Source organism: Phyllobates terribilis, unplaced genomic scaffold (genome assembly GCF_046119375.1).
Source record: "Phyllobates terribilis strain yellow unplaced genomic scaffold, ASM4611937v1 Scaffold_2__4_contigs__length_985480577, whole genome shotgun sequence".
NCBI lineage: Eukaryota > Metazoa > Chordata > Amphibia > Anura > Dendrobatidae > Phyllobates > Phyllobates terribilis.
This window is the reverse complement of record NW_027362762.1, coordinates 688,221,634-688,240,399: the sequence shown is the minus strand read 5'-3', so window position 1 is coordinate 688,240,399 and position 18,766 is coordinate 688,221,634. Positions and strand designations below refer to the sequence as shown.

At 47.1% G+C, this 18,766-nt stretch overlaps 1 protein-coding gene across 6 annotated transcripts in view; it reads left to right on the top strand.

The window, feature by feature from the left end:
- MFSD4A (major facilitator superfamily domain containing 4A) overlaps window positions 1-16,436 on the top strand; it is a 210,166-nt gene extending 193,730 nt beyond the window's left edge. For all 6 annotated transcript variants that reach the window (XM_073666969.1, XM_073666964.1, XM_073666967.1 and 3 more), the window contains one exon: window positions 16,252-16,436. In XM_073666969.1, coding sequence (XP_073523070.1) covers window positions 16,252-16,285 — 34 coding nt within the window. In that variant the 3' untranslated portion in view covers window positions 16,286-16,436. The remainder of the gene's footprint in view (window positions 1-16,251) is intronic.
- The last annotated feature ends 2,330 nt before the right edge of the window (window positions 16,437-18,766 follow it).

Genomic DNA, 18,766 nt, shown 5'->3' with positions numbered 1-18,766 from the left:
TAATTGGAGTCCTTTTCAGGACTAGGTTACATCAGTTCCTATCAGTTTTTGCCAGGCAGGTCTGTGCCAGTGCTGTGCAAGTTTTTTTCACAGCATTTGGCTGAATCTAGCAAAGCTAATCCTTTTTGGCCTATTGCAGAGTGTGTTAGTCAGTGGAGTAGCCTATCTGTGTTGCAAGATATACCACCTGTGTATAGAATACCAATTTTTTTACTGCACCTAGTGAAGTAAAATCTTTTGGGCATAGCATCATTCTATTAGTCCATCTATACTGACCTCCATCAGGTTGCAAACTGAATATAATTTTTTTCTGCATCTAGCTCTGAAAAAATATTTGGGCTTCTAGCAGTGTGTGGGACTTGGTCTATTAGTCCATCTATACTGACCTCCATCAGGTTGCAAATTAAAAATAATTTTTTTCTTCATTTAGCTCTGAAAAAATATTTGGGCTTCTAGCAGTGTGTGGGACTTGTTCTATTAGTCCTTCTATACTGACCTCCAGCAGGTTGCAAATTGAATATAATTTTTTTCTGCATCTAGCTCTGAAAAAATATTTGGGCTTCTAGCGGTGTGTGGGACTTGGTCTATTAGTCCATCTATACTGACCTCCATCAGGTTGCAAATTAAAAATAATTTTTTTCTGCATCTAGCTCTGAAAAAATATTTGGGCTTCTAGCAGTGTGTGGGACTTGGTCTATTAGTCCATCTATACTGACCTCCATCAGGTTGCAAATTAAAAATAATTTTTTTCTTCATTTATCTCTGAAAAAATATTTGGGCTTCTAGCAGCGTGTGGGACTTGTTCTATTAGTCCATCTATACTGACCTCCATCAGGTTGCAAATTAAAAATAATTTTTTTCTGCATCTAGCTCTGAAAAAATATTTGGGCTTCTAGCAGTGTGTGGGACTTGGTCTATTAGTCCATCTATACTGACCTCCATCAGGTTGCAAATTAAAAATAATTTTTTTCTTCATTTAGCTCTGAAAAAATATTTGGGCTTCTAGCAGTGTGTGGGACTTGTTCTATTAGTCCTTCTATAATGACCTCCAGCAGGTTGCAAATTGAATATAATTTTTTTCTGCATCTAGCTCTGAAAAAATATTTGGGCTTCTAGCGGTGTGTGGGACTTGGTCTATTAGTCCATCTATACTGACCTCCATCAGGTTGCAAATTAAAAATAATTTTTTTCTGCATCTAGCTCTGAAAAAATATTTGGGCTTCTAGCGGTGTGTGGGACTTGGTCTATTAGTCCATCTATACTGACCTCCATCAGGTTGCCAATTAAAAATAATTTTTTTCTGCATCTAGCTCTGAAAAAATATTTGGGCTTCTAGCAGTGTGTGGGACTTGGTCTATTAGTCCATCTATACTGACCTCCATCAGGTTGCAAATTGAATAAAAAAATTTTCTGCATCTAGCTCTGAAAAAATATTTGGGCTTCTAGCGGTGTGTGGGACTTGGTCTATTAGTCCATCTATACTGACCTCCATCAGGTTGCAAATTAAAAATAATTTTTTTCTGCATCTAACCCAGCCAATAGTTTTGGCCTAATACCACAGTTTGGCCACTCAGCTCTGCTCGGTTACCATCCATTGTTTTTTTGTGCAAACAACTCCAGAGTTGTGAATTAGTTAACCACCAAAATGAGTGGAAAAAGTCCTGCTGCTGGTGGAAAGGGGAATAGGCGTGTTGGGAAGGGGAAAAAAGGTTGTGTCCGTGGGGTAGGTGCAGAAGAAAGACCATCTTCCAGCCAAACTAAAATGTCTACTTCTTTTAGCGGACAATGTGATAAGATCCCTTTCTTACGGCCACGCCAATCGCTACAAATTCCAGATGAGGCACAAAAACAGCAGGTGCTTCAACGGATATCAAGTGCTCCTTTAAGTGGGCTCTCCTCCACATCAACTTCAACATCACAAATACTCCAGTCCTCAAAGGTGTCACCCAAATCGCACTTGCTTCCTCACAGCTCCCAAATCTCCAGCTGCCCGTCTGAGTATGAGGTAGAACAGATGGTTGAGTCTGCAGAGCTGTTTACTCATACTATAGCCTGGGAATCAGAGGTCGACTCCAGCGCTTCTGTGAATCCAGACGAGGAAATGATCTGCACTGATGCCCAGAATCTTTATGAGTCGGATCCAGGACCAGACGCAGAAGGTTCTGACCATAATGTAGACCCTCATTCCCAAACTGTAACTCCTGTTGGTGGAGACAATGAGGAAGACGATGATAAGACTCAAATACCTGATTGGAGCGACAACTTTAGTTTTTTGTCAGGGCAGGAACAGGTTGGCTCTGAGGACGACGGGTGTGATAACGCACAGGGTGATGATGATGAGGTCGGAGATCCCACTTACTGTCAACCCACAGTCAGCCAAGAGATGAGGTCAGCAGAGGAGGTGGAGGAAGATGCTAGTGACGACGAGGTCAGGTTGCGCCTTCCTGGACAGAGACGTAGTACTGGAAGCACGTCAACAACTGCATCCTCAAACACAACTCTGCCTCTCACCACAAGTCGTGGTGGCTCTTCAGGTCGCATGGGTGCTAAGCCTTGCATAGCCTGGGCATTTTTTCAGATCGATAAAGATGACCCAACTCGTGTTATCTGTAACATTTGTCAGCAAAAGCTAAGTAGAGGCCAAAAAATACATAGTTTGAGTACTTCATGCATGAACCGGCACATGGACATGAAGCATAAGTTGCAGTGGGAAGCTCAGTGTGCTACAATGCGGTCTAGCCGGCCGGGCCAACCACCGTCTGCCATATCTTGTGCATCCACGGCCTCTTCATCCTCTGTGACTGGGGGGACAGCAGTCACACCTGTTTTGGGGCGCAGACCTGCCACCTCTTTACCCGCAACAGCCAGCGTGATTGGCAGGTCATCATTTTCTTTGGAGGTGGTAACACCAGCTGGTCTTGAGCGCTGTCCGACATCGATAGCACCACCTTTGGATCAAGGCAACCTAACATGTCCGCCTGCATCTTCCTCACAGACCGGCAGTTTGCCGGGGACACCCTTATCAACCCCGTCTAAGCACAATAGCCAGCCCTCGGTCCCTCAGATGTGGACAAGTAAAAGACCATTTCCTCCTAGCCATGAGAAAGCTAAGAGGTTGAATTTCACCATCTGCAAGCTCTTGGCTACAGAAATGCTGCCTTTCCGCCTGGTGGACACAGAGGATTTTCGAGACCTTATGTCCGTCGCAGTGCCCCAGTACCAGATGCCCAGTCGGCACTACTTCTCAAAGAAAGGTGTGCCTGCGCTCCACCAGCATGTCGCACACAACATCACCGCTTCTTTGAGAAACTCTGTGTGTGACAGGGTGCATTTCACCACAGACACTTGGACGAGTAGGCATGGACAGGGGCGTTACATGTCGCTGACTGGGCACTGGGTAACTATGGTGACAGCAGGACAAGGGGCTGCTGTCCAAGTCTTGCCGTCCCCACGAGTTGTGCGTCAATCCTCTTTATGTCATTTTTCCTCCACTGCTTCTGCCTCCTCAACCTCCTCTCGGTCTTCCACCTGCACCCAAAGCCTGTCTGGTCATGCCACAAGCTTTCTAACTGTGCAGAAGGGATCCTGCACACCTCCTTACTATGCTGGCAGTAGGGCTCAACGTCATCAGGCGGTTTTTACATTGAAATGTCTGGGAAATGTGAGTCACACAGCTGAGGAGTTGTGGTCAGCTCTGGAGAACCAATTTCATGAATGGTTGTCTCCACTGGACCTGAAACCAGGGAAGGCCGTGTGCGACAATGCTGCAAACCTGGGTGCGGCCCTTCGCCGGGGCAATGTCACACACGTGCCTTGTATGGCTCACGTGTTGAACCTGGTTGTCCAGCAATTTTTAGCCCACTATCCCAGACTAGATGGCCTTCTGCAGAGGGCACGGTCGCTGTGTGCTCACTTCCGCCGTTCGCATCCCGCAGCTCAGCGACTTACATCTCTACAGAAGTCGTTGGGCCTGCCACTTCACCGGCTAAAATGCGATGTGCCTACCCGGTGGAATTCAACTCTGCACATGTTGCAGCGACTGTGGCAGCACCGACAAGCCCTGGTGCAATACGTTCTGACGTATAGCCTGGGCCAACGAGATTCAGAGGTGGGGCAAATCACGCTGGAGGAGTGGTCTCAGATCAGGGACCTATGCACCCTTCTGCACAGTTTTGAAATGGCGACGAAGATGTTTAGTGCTGACGATGCCATTATCAGCATGACTATTCCGGTGATTTACATGCTGGAGCACATGTTAAACAGAATTCGGAGTCAGGTGGTGGCACAAGAGGAGGTGGAGGAAGTAGAGGAGGAGGAGTTGTATGCGGAAGGGCTAACATCTGCAAGGTCCAGACGGTCGGCAGCACCAGGGCGGCAGGCATGTGAGGGTGGGGGAGATGATTTTACCAGGGCGCATGGTAGCAGCCAAACTAGTGAGGAAGGTGCAGGAGCCCAGGAAGAAGTGGAGGACGAACTGATGGAAGACTCATCAGATGAGGGAGACCTTGATCACATTTCTGTTGTGCGAGGTTGGGGGGAGAGGACAGAGGAAGGAAGCATGATTGTTACCTCGCCACCAACACAACAGGGACTTGGTGCTCCTGGATGCGCAACACACATGAGTGCCTTCTTGCTGCACTACCTGCAACATGACCCTCGAATTGTGAGAATTAGAAATAATCCTGACTACTGGGTTGCCACACTGTTAGATCCCCGGTACAAAAGTAAATTTGCAGAAATTATTCCTGCCATAGAAAGGGATGCACGCATGCAGGAGTATCAGCAGAGACTGTTGCAGAATCTTACATGTGCTTTTCCACAAAATACCAGTGGTGCACGTAGTGAATCTCACAGTTCCAACTTGCCAACCGTGGTCTGTATGGAATTGTTCAATAAAGGGCCCAAAATTAAGATAACATAGATGGGAGAGGTCTCTATGAATAGGAATTCCTAAGTATTTGATACCCTGTGAGGGCCAGGCAAAGGGAAAGTTGGACTGGATGGAATCCTATATGGATTTAGGGAGGGAGACATCGAGGGCCTCAGACTTCGCTGCATTGATTTTAAAATTTTACCATGTAACAAAGTGATCTATTTCAGCCATAACAGCAGGGATGGATATATGTGATTGAGTGATATATACTAGGACATCATCAGCAAATAGAGAGCACTTGTACTCGGTGCCTCCCACCTCAATCCACCTAATATTGGGGTTATGGCGAATTGATGAGAGCAGGTGCTCCGTCACTAGGATGTATAAGAGAGGGGACAGAGGACATCCCTGCCTTGTCCCATTGGTGATTGTGAAAGGTGATGAAAATGTTCTGACGCACCCCCTGGGCCTTGGGACACCCGGAGCCGGACCCTTTTTGGTGGATGCTGGTGGTTGTAGTCTTCGTGGCGGCGATCCGGTTCCGTGGCTCAGGGCGGTCAAACCAGTGGCGGAACTATTTATGTGGTTTTGATGTTTAAATGTCCGACTACGCCACCCGTGGATTGCGGTCAGAGTGAACCGCCGCTACAGGGCAGACCGCTAAGGCTGGTGTTGTGGGTGCAGCAGAGCGTAGCATAACTCCCCACGGGAGGAGTATAGCCTCAGGGCAGTGTATGCGGAGGATGGGGGTGATGGTGCAGGGCAGCAGCAGTAACGACACGGAGTCAGTGATGCAGTTCAGGGCCTTTACTCACAGTTCTTATTATCCAGACCACGTCTGCAGGTAACGGCTGCCCACGTCGTACTGTGCTCACCAGGTGAGGGGCTCAGACAACTCCCAGATAACTTTGGAGCGCTTCACAGGACCCCCTTTGTGTGTCCTTTGTCTGGCCTTTCTTACCAACACTTCTGTCCGGCTGCCTCGGGCCTCCTCTTGGTAAACTTGGCGCCAGTTTCCCTGACCCTATGTGGTGCCTTCCTAGCGGGTGGAGCAAGGGGCTGCGCCACATAAAATGTCAGAGCCTCCGGTTTCTAGCTGAGGGTCGTTTCCTGCCTCCACTAGTTCGGGGACCGGTCTCCCCCTTTGGCCTGACCCCTCCACGCAGGTGGATTCGGGCGTGCGGTGGCGACTCGCCCGTCCGCACCCCTGGGATCCCTTCATTCCTCGTTCCTGGAGCCTTCTCCGCTCCTCTTCCTTCCTTCTCCCTCTTGCAGGCCTGGGCCTCTGTTACTAGGCCCGCCTCCGGAGCAGAGCTCATGCAGAGCCCCTGCTCCCTGCCACTTCTGCTCAGACTTCTCTGCACTGAACTAAGATGGTGCCCACCTTTTATACTCCCTTCTCAATGCACCCAGGAACTGCTTCCTCCCTGCTCCTGCACTGCAGGGTTCCCCTTCCTCAGTGTTCCCTCCCCCCACTCCAGCCAGGGACAGGGACTGTCGTGCCCATCTCAGGGGCATATTGGTCGCCCTGCCCCACGGCAATGTGGCGTAATGCATGCAGGTGTCGGGTCCTGATCCACACTCCATCCTTATCTGAGAGTGAGATATCACACCTCTGGGTGAGGTGCAATACGTCTGTAGCAACCGAGCCCTCGGTGCTACAGTTCCATTTATCTTCAGCCTAGGTGACGTATTGTGATACAGGGCCGTGATTTTGGCTATAAAAGGGTCCCCTAGACCCCTACCCCAAGCTTTTTAAGAGAATCATATATGGCGTGCCAGGAGACTCTATGGAATGCTTTCTCAGCATCCAACGAGAGTATCTACTTACAAATTTTTAACTGCATCTAGCCCAGGAAATACTTTGTGCCTAGTAGCAGTGTCTGCTAGTCAGCGGATTATCCCGGCTGTTAAGCAAGCTACACCACCTGTAGTTTGGACACTTAATTTTTTCAAAGGAAATGCTTCGGGACCACGGGATACTTAGTGAAGAGCATCAGGAGGCACCCCAAGGCATAGGGGCTGGGACTGGCACTAGGATGCCTTGCGGTGGACAGCCGAGCTCGATCCTTATAAAAGCTTTTTAACTGCAGCAGCTTTAGTGGACGCTACTGGAGCTGGAATTACGCGGCTGCTGGCATGAGACTTGCCCTCCAATAGATCCTTGTAAATGGATTTAAAGTGTATTCATTCAAATTAGAGGGACAATTTAAATTAAAAAGCTTAGAGCTGCCTCCACCACAGGGGGGCTCTCTCGACCCACCAGCGGACAGGCACCAGTATTGGGAGAGGGGGGCTGGCCGTCAGGGTTCACCGCGGCTCTGGCACAAACCCGGCGACACGGAGGTGGCACGGGCAGGAGCGGACTGGCCGTCTCGGCTTCTCACTTTTTGGATTTTAGAAGGGCATGACATGCCTATATCTGTGTCTCCCCCTCCTTTTACTCCTCCACCTCTTTTCTTTTCGCATGACTATATGTACTTGTCACTTTTCCATGTGTTAGTTGTGTCTTCTGAGCAGTTTGTCAGCTTTTGGACACCTTTGAAAGTGTTTTCTATGTGTTTCTATGTGTTTTTGTTTGCCTGCCATTGGTTTTAACGGTGTTCGAAGGTGTTCGACGAACAGTTCGGCGAACACACGGGTGTTCGACGAACCGAACCGAACTCGAACACTACGGGGGTGGCTCAACACTAGAGATGAGCGTTGTTCTACTCGAACTGTTCGCCAATCTCAAATTCGAGCTGTTTTGGGCGGTGTTCGAGCCGGTCGGCGAACACGAACAATTTGAGAAAAATTCGGCTGTTCGAGGTTATGTTCGATAACTGTTCGTGCACCAAAATCATAACTGGATTTTTTCTCAGTAATGATGAAAATTAATGTTAATACGCAGTTTGAGTGTACAGCGGGGCGGGGGGAGGGGCAGGGGATGGATCTCTGCAGGAACAATGAAGATCTCCATTTTTTTTTCTCTTTCCCGCATTTGCAGTGGGGAGGTGCAATCTGTCAGCCTATCAGCAGCGCACACACGGAGCGAAGTGCTTTTTTTCACACAAGCAAGGGCATGTGTGATTGGCAGTGTATGTCACATGTCCTTGCCCTATAAGACCAAGCCATTTTCCCCGTCGCCACCATTTTCTCACTGCTGCAGCTGCGTGTTAGACGGCACCGCTGTTGCTGTGTGCGCTATACCTTGTTAATTTCAAGCCAATTTTCGCACAAATATACAGATAGCTTGGGAGTAGGGAATAGTTGTGATTGCAGTCCTTTTAAGGACTAGGTTACAGCATTTCCTACGACTTTTATCAGGCAGGTCTGTGCTCTTAAATAGATAGATTGTGGGAGTAAAGACTAATTGTAATTGGAGTCCTTTTCAGGACTAGGTTACATCAGTTCCTATCAGTTTTTGCCAGGCAGGTCTGTGCCAGTGCTGTGCAAGTTTTTTTCACAGCATTTGGCTGAATCTAGCAAAGCTAATCCTTTTTGGCCTATTGCAGAGTGTGTTAGTCAGTGGAGTAGCCTATCTGTGTTGCAAGATATACCACCTGTGTATAGAATACCAATTTTTTTACTGCACCTAGTGAAGTAAAATCTTTTGGGCATAGCATCATTCTATTAGTCCATCTATACTGACCTCCATCAGGTTGCAAACTGAATATAATTTTTTTCTGCATCTAGCTCTGAAAAAATATTTGGGCTTCTAGCAGTGTGTGGGACTTGGTCTATTAGTCCATCTATACTGACCTCCATCAGGTTGCAAATTAAAAATAATTTTTTTCTTCATTTAGCTCTGAAAAAATATTTGGGCTTCTAGCAGTGTGTGGGACTTGTTCTATTAGTCCTTCTATACTGACCTCCAGCAGGTTGCAAATTGAATATAATTTTTTTCTGCATCTAGCTCTGAAAAAATATTTGGGCTTCTAGCGGTGTGTGGGACTTGGTCTATTAGTCCATCTATACTGACCTCCATCAGGTTGCAAATTAAAAATAATTTTTTTCTGCATCTAGCTCTGAAAAAATATTTGGGCTTCTAGCAGTGTGTGGGACTTGGTCTATTAGTCCATCTATACTGACCTCCATCAGGTTGCAAATTAAAAATAATTTTTTTCTTCATTTATCTCTGAAAAAATATTTGGGCTTCTAGCAGCGTGTGGGACTTGTTCTATTAGTCCATCTATACTGACCTCCATCAGGTTGCAAATTAAAAATAATTTTTTTCTGCATCTAGCTCTGAAAAAATACTTGGGCTTCTAGCAGTGTGTGGGACTTTCTCTATTAGTCCATCTATACTGACCTCCATCAGGTTGCAAATTAAAAATAATTTTTTTCTGCATCTAGCTCTGAAAAAATATTTGGGCTTCTAGCAGTGTGTGGGACTTGGTCTATTAGTCCATCTATACTGACCTCCATCAGGTTGCAAATTAAAAATAATTTTTTTCTTCATTTAGCTCTGAAAAAATATTTGGGCTTCTAGCAGTGTGTGGGACTTGTTCTATTAGTCCTTCTATAATGACCTCCAGCAGGTTGCAAATTGAATATAATTTTTTTCTGCATCTAGCTCTGAAAAAATATTTGGGCTTCTAGCGGTGTGTGGGACTTGGTCTATTAGTCCATCTATACTGACCTCCATCAGGTTGCAAATTAAAAATAATTTTTTTCTGCATCTAGCTCTGAAAAAATATTTGGGCTTCTAGCGGTGTGTGGGACTTGGTCTATTAGTCCATCTATACTGACCTCCATCAGGTTGCCAATTAAAAATAATTTTTTTCTGCATCTAGCTCTGAAAAAATATTTGGGCTTCTAGCAGTGTGTGGGACTTGGTCTATTAGTCCATCTATACTGACCTCCATCAGGTTGCAAATTGAATAAAAAAATTTTCTGCATCTAGCTCTGAAAAAATATTTGGGCTTCTAGCGGTGTGTGGGACTTGGTCTATTAGTCCATCTATACTGACCTCCATCAGGTTGCAAATTAAAAATAATTTTTTTCTGCATCTAACCCAGCCAATAGTTTTGGCCTAATACCACAGTTTGGCCACTCAGCTCTGCTCGGTTACCATCCATTGTTTTTTTGTGCAAACAACTCCAGAGTTGTGAATTAGTTAACCACCAAAATGAGTGGAAAAAGGCCTGCTGCTGGTGGAAAGGGGAATAGGCGTGTTGGGAAGGGGAAAAAAGGTTGTGTCCGTGGGGTAGGTGCAGAAGAAAGACCATCTTCCAGCCAAACTAAAATGTCTACTTCTTTTAGCGGACAATGTGATAAGATCCCTTTCTTACGGCCACGCCAATCGCTACAAATTCCAGATGAGGCACAAAAACAGCAGGTGCTTCAACGGATATCAAGTGCTCCTTTAAGTGGGCTCTCCTCCACATCAACTTCAACATCACAAATACTCCAGTCCTCAAAGGTGTCACCCAAATCGCACTTGCTTCCTCACAGCTCCCAAATCTCCAGCTGCCCGTCTGAGTATGAGGTAGAACAGATGGTTGAGTCTGCAGAGCTGTTTACTCATACTATAGCCTGGGAATCAGAGGTCGACTCCAGCGCTTCTGTGAATCCAGACGAGGAAATGATCTGCACTGATGCCCAGAATCTTTATGAGTCGGATCCAGGACCAGACGCAGAAGGTTCTGACCATAATGTAGACCCTCATTCCCAAACTGTAACTCCTGTTGGTGGAGACAATGAGGAAGACGATGATAAGACTCAAATACCTGATTGGAGCGACAACTTTAGTTTTTTGTCAGGGCAGGAACAGGTTGGCTCTGAGGACGACGGGTGTGATAACGCACAGGGTGATGATGATGAGGTCGGAGATCCCACTTACTGTCAACCCACAGTCAGCCAAGAGATGAGGTCAGCAGAGGAGGTGGAGGAAGATGCTAGTGACGACGAGGTCAGGTTGCGCCTTCCTGGACAGAGACGTAGTACTGGAAGCACGTCAACAACTGCATCCTCAAACACAACTCTGCCTCTCACCACAAGTCGTGGTGGCTCTTCAGGTCGCATGGGTGCTAAGCCTTGCATAGCCTGGGCATTTTTTCAGATCGATAAAGATGACCCAACTCGTGTTATCTGTAACATTTGTCAGCAAAAGCTAAGTAGAGGCCAAAAAATACATAGTTTGAGTACTTCATGCATGAACCGGCACATGGACATGAAGCATAAGTTGCAGTGGGAAGCTCAGTGTGCTACAATGCGGTCTAGCCGGCCGGGCCAACCACCGTCTGCCATATCTTGTGCATCCGCGGCCTCTTCATCCTCTGTGACTGGGGGGACAGCAGTCACACCTGTTTTGGGGCGCAGACCTGCCACCTCTTTACCCGCAACAGCCAGCGTGATTGGCAGGTCATCATTTTCTTTGGAGGTGGTAACACCAGCTGGTCTTGAGCGCTGTCCGACATCGATAGCACCACCTTTGGATCAAGGCAACCTAACATGTCCGCCTGCATCTTCCTCACAGACCGGCAGTTTGCCGGGGACACCCTTATCAACCCCGTCTAAGCACAATAGCCAGCCCTCGGTCCCTCAGATGTGGACAAGTAAAAGACCATTTCCTCCTAGCCATGAGAAAGCTAAGAGGTTGAATTTCACCATCTGCAAGCTCTTGGCTACAGAAATGCTGCCTTTCCGCCTGGTGGACACAGAGGATTTTCGAGACCTTATGTCCGTCGCAGTGCCCCAGTACCAGATGCCCAGTTGGCACTACTTCTCAAAGAAAGGTGTGCCTGCGCTCCACCAGCATGTCGCACACAACATCACCGCTTCTTTGAGAAACTCTGTGTGTGACAGGGTGCATTTCACCACAGACACTTGGACGAGTAGGCATGGACAGGGGCGTTACATGTCGCTGACTGGGCACTGGGTAACTATGGAGACAGCAGGACAAGGGGCTGCTGTCCAAGTCTTGCCGTCCCCACGAGTTGTGCGTCAATCCTCTTTATGTCATTTTTCCTCCACTGCTTCTGCCTCCTCAACCTCCTCTCGGTCTTCCACCTGCACCCAAAGCCTGTCTGGTCATGCCACAAGCTTTCTAACTGCGCAGAAGGGATCCTGCACACCTCCTTACTATGCTGGCAGTAGGGCTCAACGTCATCAGGCGGTTTTTACATTGAAATGTCTGGGAAATGTGAGTCACACAGCTGAGGAGTTGTGGTCAGCTCTGGAGAACCAATTTCATGAATGGTTGTCTCCACTGGACCTGAAACCAGGGAAGGCCGTGTGCGACAATGCTGCAAACCTGGGTGCGGCCCTTCGCCGGGGCAATGTCACACACGTGCCTTGTATGGCTCACGTGTTGAACCTGGTTGTCCAGCAATTTTTAGCCCACTATCCCAGACTAGATGGCCTTCTGCAGAGGGCACGGTCGCTGTGTGCTCACTTCCGCCGTTCGCATCCCGCAGCTCAGCGACTTACATCTCTACAGAAGTCGTTGGGCCTGCCACTTCACCGGCTAAAATGCGATGTGCCTACCCGGTGGAATTCAACTCTGCACATGTTGCAGCGACTGTGGCAGCACCGACAAGCCCTGGTGCAATACGTTCTGACGTATAGCCTGGGCCAACGAGATTCAGAGGTGGGGCAAATCACGCTGGAGGAGTGGTCTCAGATCAGGGACCTATGCACCCTTCTGCACAGTTTTGAAATGGCGACGAAGATGTTTAGTGCTGACGATGCCATTATCAGCATGACTATTCCGGTGATTTACATGCTGGAGCACATGTTAAACAGAATTCGGAGTCAGGTGGTGGCACAAGAGGAGGTGGAGGAAGTAGAGGAGGAGGAGTTGTATGCGGAAGGGCTAACATCTGCAAGGTCCAGACGGTCGGCAGCACCAGGGCGGCAGGCATGTGAGGGTGGGGGAGATGATTTTACCAGGGCGCATGGTAGCAGCCAAACTAGTGAGGAAGGTGCAGGAGCCCAGGAAGAAGTGGAGGACGAACTGATGGAAGACTCATCAGATGAGGGAGACCTTGATCACATTTCTGTTGTGCGAGGTTGGGGGGAGAGGACAGAGGAAGGAAGCATGATTGTTACCTCGCCACCAACACAACAGGGACTTGGTGCTCCTGGATGCGCAACACACATGAGTGCCTTCTTGCTGCACTACCTGCAACATGACCCTCGAATTGTGAGAATTAGAAATAATCCTGACTACTGGGTTGCCACACTGTTAGATCCCCGGTACAAAAGTAAATTTGCAGAAATTATTCCTGCCATAGAAAGGGATGCACGCATGCAGGAGTATCAGCAGAGACTGTTGCAGAATCTTACATGTGCTTTTCCACAAAATACCAGTGGTGCACGTAGTGAATCTCACAGTTCCAACTTGCCAACCGTGGTCTGTATGGAATTGTTCAATAAAGGGCCCAAAATTAAGATAACATAGATGGGAGAGGTCTCTATGAATAGGAATTCCTAAGTATTTGATACCCTGTGAGGGCCAGGCAAAGGGAAAGTTGGACTGGATGGAATCCTATATGGATTTAGGGAGGGAGACATCGAGGGCCTCAGACTTCGCTGCATTGATTTTAAAATTTTACCATGTAACAAAGTGATCTATTTCAGCCATAACAGCAGGGATGGATATATGTGATTGAGTGATATATACTAGGACATCATCAGCAAATAGAGAGCACTTGTACTCGGTGCCTCCCACCTCAATCCACCTAATATTGGGGTTATGGCGAATTGATGAGAGCAGGTGCTCCGTCACTAGGATGTATAAGAGAGGGGACAGAGGACATCCCTGCCTTGTCCCATTGGTGATTGTGAAAGGTGATGAAAATGTTCTGACGCACCCCCTGGGCCTTGGGACACCCGGAGCCGGACCCTTTTTGGTGGATGCTGGTGGTTGTAGTCTTCGTGGCGGCGATCCGGTTCCGTGGCTCAGGGCGGTCAAACCAGTGGCGGAACTATTTATGTGGTTTTGATGTTTAAATGTCCGACTACGCCACCCGTGGATTGCGGTCAGAGTGAACCGCCGCTACAGGGCAGACCGCTAAGGCTGGTGTTGTGGGTGCAGCAGAGCGTAGCATAACTCCCCACGGGAGGAGTATAGCCTCAGGGCAGTGTATGCGGAGGATGGGGGTGATGGTGCAGGGCAGCAGCAGTAACGACACGGAGTCAGTGATGCAGTTCAGGGCCTTTACTCACAGTTCTTATTATCCAGACCACGTCTGCAGGTAACGGCTGCCCACGTCGTACTGTGCTCACCAGGTGAGGGGCTCAGACAACTCCCAGATAACTTTGGAGCGCTTCACAGGACCCCCTTTGTGTGTCCTTTGTCTGGCCTTTCTTACCAACACTTCTGTCCGGCTGCCTCGGGCCTCCTCTTGGTAAACTTGGCGCCAGTTTCCCTGACCCTATGTGGTGCCTTCCTAGCGGGTGGAGCAAGGGGCTGCGCCACATAAAATGTCAGAGCCTCCGGTTTCTAGCTGAGGGTCGTTTCCTGCCTCCACTAGTTCGGGGACCGGTCTCCCCCTTTGGCCTGACCCCTCCACGCAGGTGGATTCGGGCGTGCGGTGGCGACTCGCCCGTCCGCACCCCTGGGATCCCTTCATTCCTCGTTCCTGGAGCCTTCTCCGCTCCTCTTCCTTCCTTCTCCCTCTTGCAGGCCTGGGCCTCTGTTACTAGGCCCGCCTCCGGAGCAGAGCTCATGCAGAGCCCCTGCTCCCTGCCACTTCTGCTCAGACTTCTCTGCACTGAACTAAGATGGTGCCCACCTTTTATACTCCCTTCTCAATGCACCCAGGAACTGCTTCCTCCCTGCTCCTGCACTGCAGGGTTCCCCTTCCTCAGTGTTCCCTCCCCCCACTCCAGCCAGGGACAGGGACTGTCGTGCCCATCTCAGGGGCATATTGGTCGCCCTGCCCCACGGCAATGTGGTGTAATGCATGCAGGTGTCGGGTCCTGATCCACACTCCATCCTTATCTGAGAGTGAGATATCACACCTCTGGGTGAGGTGCAATACGTCTGTAGCAACCGAGCCCTCGGTGCTACAGTTCCATTTATCTTCAGCCTAGGTGACGTATTGTGATACAGGGCCGTGATTTTGGCTATAAAAGGGTCCCCTAGACCCCTACCCCAAGCTTTTTAAGAGAATCATATATGGCGTGCCAGGAGACTCTATGGAATGCTTTCTCAGCATCCAACGAGAGTATCTACTTACAAATTTTTAACTGCATCTAGCCCAGGAAATACTTTGTGCCTAGTAGCAGTGTCTGCTAGTCAGCGGATTATCCCGGCTGTTAAGCAAGCTACACCACCTGTAGTTTGGACACTTAATTTTTTCAAAGGAAATGCTTCGGGACCACGGGATACTTAGTGAAGAGCATCAGGAGGCACCCCAAGGCATAGGGGCTGGGACTGGCACTAGGATGCCTTGCGGTGGACAGCCGAGCTCGATCCTTATAAAAGCTTTTTAACTGCAGCAGCTTTAGTGGACGCTACTGGAGCTGGAATTACGCGGCTGCTGGCATGAGACTTGCCCTCCAATAGATCCTTGTAAATGGATTTAAAGTGTATTCATTCAAATTAGAGGGACAATTTAAATTAAAAAGCTTAGAGCTGCCTCCACCACAGGGGGGCTCTCTCGACCCACCAGCGGACAGGCACCAGTATTGGGAGAGGGGGGCTGGCCGTCAGGGTTCACCGCGGCTCTGGCACAAACCCGGCGACACGGAGGTGGCACGGGCAGGAGCGGACTGGCCGTCTCGGCTTCTCACTTTTTGGATTTTAGAAGGGCATGACATGCCTATATCTGTGTCTCCCCCTCCTTTTACTCCTCCACCTCTTTTCTTTTCGCATGACTATATGTACTTGTCACTTTTCCATGTGTTAGTTGTGTCTTCTGAGCAGTTTGTCAGCTTTTGGACACCTTTGAAGGTGTTTTCTATGTGTTTCTATGTGTTTTTGTTTGCCTGCCATTGGTTTTAACGGTGTTCGAAGGTGTTCGACGAACAGTTCGACGAACAGTTCGACGAACAGTTCGGCGAACACACGGGTGTTCGACGAACCGAACCGAACTCGAACACTACGGGGGTGGCTCAACACTACTCAACACTACTCTTCATGTGTTGAATGAGAAAACAGTGTGCAATGTTCCCAATGCATGGAAATAAAAACTAGTATAAAGATTTTGTTCTTAACTCATGTTTTTGAACACACTGCTATTATTTTGAATACTACTATAAATCAGTGTAGTGTAGCCCAGCTTCTTTATATAGACTTGTAATATGTAGACTGTGGCTAAGGCCATTACTATTTATTCATTTTTCCACTTTTTATTTCTTGACTTTATAATTGATTGTGGGCATTGCTTTCTCTTGTGTTTATGTATTTTCTGTTAAATAGTAATATGTATTACTTCTTTCTGCAGACTCATCAGGCAAAACTCCAGAACTCGGCAGTGATCCAGATCGGTATCAACAATAGCAACGCTTCCAAGCAAATTTCTATTTTTTTTCGGTGATTTAATTAATACTTCTAGGAGTGCTGCAAAAGCCAAAGTGCTTTCTCATAAACAGATAAAATGAACAAAGAATAAAGCATATGTTCTTAACATTCTCTTTCCATTCTATGAAGCTCCTAGAATGACCTCTTTATTGACTCATGCACTGAGACTCTGAATATTGGCCCTTGGAGTCCCTGTGTTTTCGTACTATGAAGCTATAGTTTACTGCACTATATTATAGAGGTAAACCTTCTTAGAAGCAGTGACTAATTCCTTAAAGTCTTTGCGCTCTCTCTCTCTTTATAATTCCTTAAAGTGATATTCGCAAATTTGGAATTCATCCCCCATCCAATAGATAGGGGATAACTTTCTGATCGCTGGGGGTTCGACCGCTGGAACCCACACGGCTCCCAAGAATTAGGGCTCTCTGAAAAGCCTTGTGTGGAAGGAGCTGCAGTTGATCATGCGCACTGCCACTCCGTTAATTCTTAATGGAACCTCTGGAGATAGCCGAGAGTTGCGCTCAGGTGGTCTTTGGCACTCACATAAGAATGATTGGAGCAGCAGTGCACATGATCAGCCTCTGCTCCTTTTACTCAACTCTTGGGATCGGAGTGTGTCCAAGTGGTCAGACTCCCTGCTATCGGGAAGTTATACCTTATCCCACAGATAGGTGATGATAACTTTCAAACTTGAGAATACCCCAGTAATATAACATCTAATGATAAAAATATATATATTTGTATGCAATGTTAGACTTTGCCTGATCAGATATACAGAGGTACAGTACAGCTCTTTAGATTTCTATGGATTTTTTTTTATAGAAATGTGAGGCTTTGAAGGGGTTGTCCCAATCATAGGCATAATTGGTTTTGGTTAACGGGCTTGAGTTTTTTACTAAGAAGCGGTTATTGTTGGTAAAGTTGTTGGTAAATAAAAGTTTAGTAAAGTTGTTCATTAATAAAGATGGAGTTTATATAATTATAAATTATAATTAAAGGCCGTGGCCAAAAGTTATCCACCCAAGTCAGTGTGTCAACTGTTTTATTTATTGTGTTCTGTATAGGTAATATTTATTGTGTAATGCCATGTTTGTGCTCCGCCATCGACGGCGCTAATTTCCCATCAGGGATTTTTGTGACATGCTGCCGCGATGATGCCATCGCCTCAGCTCCAGCATGTATGCGCCGGCCTCAAGAAGAAATAGATCTCCAGGGACCGGAGCAGAGCGATGGGGGAACGGGAGCGAGGTGATTATGTGTTTTTTTTTCATATATGTGTAAGATGTGTGCCTATGTACAGTAGTGTTCAAAATAATAGCAGTCCAATATGACTAACGAGATTAATCACTGTTTTTGGTATAAATTATATTACCACAAACAATTTTATCAGTTGGTGCAGTAGATTCTAAGAAAACCAACAGATTCAGCATTCATGATCTGCATGTTTTTGAGTCTGTGTATTTGAATAATTATTTGAAAGGGGATGTGTTCAAAATAATAGCAGTATGGAGTTCAATTAGTGAGGTCAATCATTCTGTGAAGAAACAGGTGTGAATCAGGTGGCCCTTATTTAAGGGCGAAGCCAGCACATGTTGTACATGCATTTCTCCTTGAAAGCCTGAGAAGGATGGGTCATTCAAGAAATTGTTCAGAAGAACAATGTACTTTGATTAAAAAGTTGAATGGAGAGGGTAAAAGTTATAAAGAAGTGCAGACAATGATAGTCTGTTCTGCTCAAATCATCTCCAATGATTTAAAATGGAAAGCAAAACTAGAGAGGTGTGGAAGAAAACGGAAGACTACCTTTCAAATGGATCGAAGAATAGCCAGAATGGCAAAGGCTCAGCCAATAATCAGCTTCAGGATGATCAACAACAGTCTCAAGTTACCTGTGAGTAGTGTGACAGTTAGAAGAAGCCTATGTGAAGCTAATCTCTTAGCAAGAAGTCCCCGCAAAGTCCCACCATTAAAATAAAAAGACATGATCTGAAGCGGTTCCATTTTGCCGAACAAAACACATCAACTGGTCTAAAGAGAAATGGAGAAACATTTTGTGGACTGATGAAAGTAAAATTGTTCTTTTTGGGTCCAACGGTCGCAGACATTTCGTCAGATGACCCCCAAACTCTGTATTCAAGCCACAGTACACTCTGAAGAAAGTGAAGCATGGTGGTGCAAGCATTATGATATGGGCATGTTTCTCTTTCTATGGTGCCAGACCTATCTACCGAAAACCAGGGATCATGGACCAGTTTGCATATATAAAAATACTTGAAGAGGTCATCTTGCCTTATGCTGAAGAGGATATGCCCTTGAAATGGGTGTTTCAACAAGATAATGACCCTAAACACATCAGTAAACGAGTAAAATCTTGGTTCTAGTCCAACAAAATTGAGGTTATGGAGTGGCCAGCCCAATCCCTAGTCCTAAATCCGATA